Source organism: Dendroctonus ponderosae, unplaced genomic scaffold, assembly GCF_020466585.1.
Source record: "Dendroctonus ponderosae isolate FM_Combo_2020 unplaced genomic scaffold, Dpon_F_20191213v2 Dpon_F_20191213_1, whole genome shotgun sequence".
NCBI lineage: Eukaryota > Metazoa > Arthropoda > Insecta > Coleoptera > Curculionidae > Dendroctonus > Dendroctonus ponderosae.
The window spans coordinates 29,108,121-29,110,114 of NW_026017110.1; the positions used below are offsets into that span (position 1 = coordinate 29,108,121).

Genomic DNA, 1,994 nt, shown 5'->3' on the forward strand with positions numbered 1-1,994 from the left:
TCGCCAAAGTTTGTTTTGATTTCGGGGTTTTCCTCGTTAATCGTTCGCAGGAGCTCCTCGTCAGAGTACCCCTTGGCAACGCCCGTGAGTCTGATTTTGGGGTTTTGCTTCAGGATTGCGCTCGTTTTTATTTCTCCGCTTGCACCCAGTTTCCTCTCGACCTTCTCCTGCTGCTCTCTGTTTTTGTACACTATGGCGATCTTATTGCCTCTTGTACCTGCCATTCGGACCACTCCTCCTGTAGCTGCTACTTCCTCCTGTGCGGCTTCCTTAATTTTTTTGATTGTATCTCGGGCCTGTTGGCCTTCCGGGATTTCGACCAGGGTTATATGTTTTTCTTTTGTTTCAGGAGTCTTCCATGGCTCCTTGGCTTTCTCGTTCACCTTTTTACCCTTCAGGACTGTCCTTGAGACGTCAGCGTATGTTCTTATTTTGTCTCTTATTTCTTTGGATTTTAGTCTCCTTTTTGGTTTGGCTAATGTGAATCCCCCTTCTGTGTCTGACTGTATTTCAGTTTGGGTCTGCTCTGTGTCAGCGTCATTTGTGTACGCTGCTTGGTCGTGTCCGAATTTTCCTAGGCCTGCGGATTTTTGGGGTGCACGGTTCACTGGTGCCTTTTGGAGCTGTTTGCGGTCTTCTTCAACGGTAGCCCTAAGTCCCTGGATTTCCCTTCTCATTTCTTTCATAGCTGTGGTTTGCCTCTCTAGCAGTTTCCTTATGTTTCCTTCGTTTTCTGGCTCTTCTTGACTGATCATATCCAATAGGATGTCTGTGAGCTCCTGAACATTTTCCTTTACGATCCTCTGCTCCTCCGAGTTAGAGACCTTTTAACCCCCGGCATACGTGAGCGACGTCGCCCTAATGATGGCGTCCCTTGCCTGGAGGGCCCTCTGCGCTTGTTGTCTTCTTGATTCCCACTTGGCTTTCGCTGCAGGAGGTTCTAGGTTGTACTCTAAGCCTGTGGCTGTTAAGTCCATCTGCATTTTCCGATTTCGGCTTTGCCTAGTCTGGTTGCTAAGCGTGCCGTATGTGTCGTCTTCTGTGCCCGATGTCATGTCTTTTTGTGTCCTGGCATGAACGGTCTGTCTGAGCCCATCTCTCTTTTTTTTGAGTGCCGGAGACTTAATAGGTGATCCCATCTTGGGGGTGCTCCCGGGCGTGCTATTTTCCTCCATGGACTCGTCCTGGTTCGCGCTCGTGTATAAAAGCTTTCGTTTGGCTGACTCGCCTCTTTCTCTGTTCATGTTTCCGTTCGTTTTCTGGGGATTTCTCTCTCTGTTCCTATTCTTGCCCTAGATTCCGATATAGAATACTACCTAATGCTAAGTGCAGTCTGGCAGATTGATGTGCGAAATTCGCGATTCAGTCGGCCTGAATGTAAATGTCCACACAGTAACTAAAGTATATGTAAATGTCGGCAAAATATGTATATATATAAAAAATAAAGTAAAAAATAATGGTAATGTTAAATAAGAAATATGTGAATGTCCACGCAATATGTATATATGTATAAAACAATTATGTTTTGCACTAAAGTTTTGCACTGGCAACACTCTATTGTCCCTCTGTGGAAAGTTCACATTGGCAACGTTGCGCAGTCCAAAGTCTAAAAGGGCCGGTCGCGCTCGGGCGGGTATAGAGCCCTTCCCGTTTCAGGTAGAAAAACCCGGCGAAAAGGCTCCGTTTTCGTCTTAATTTGCTTTTTTCACCTACCTTTAGTTGCTAATTGCTGGAGTACTGCTGCACTTACACAAATGCTGCAATTTTTTTTTTTCACTATGTTCCCGAACTTTGCTGGTCCCACTTTTGGCGATTTGCTCTATTTCCCAATTGAATTGCCCATCTATGGCGCGCTCGTGAAAACCCGACCGCTCGCTATGGTGGTTCGACTGGTCTCCCAATTTTGGCTGTCCTAGAGAGATCCATTCGGACCAAGGAAGAAATTTTGAATCCTCAGTTTTTCAAGAAATGTGTAAGCTGTTGGGAATTCACAA

General features: G+C 45.9%; 1 protein-coding gene across 1 annotated transcript in view; it reads right to left on the reverse strand.

Moving 5' to 3' along the window:
• The window catches only part of LOC109545933, a gene marked incomplete in the record, with an annotated part of 2,457 nt that extends 469 nt beyond the window's left edge, over window positions 1-1,988 (reverse strand). The window contains 1 exon segment of the mRNA XM_048661377.1: window positions 1-1,988. Within this exon segment, the coding sequence (XP_048517334.1) occupies window positions 1-755 (755 nt within the window).
• Window positions 1,989-1,994: the final 6 nt, after the last annotated feature.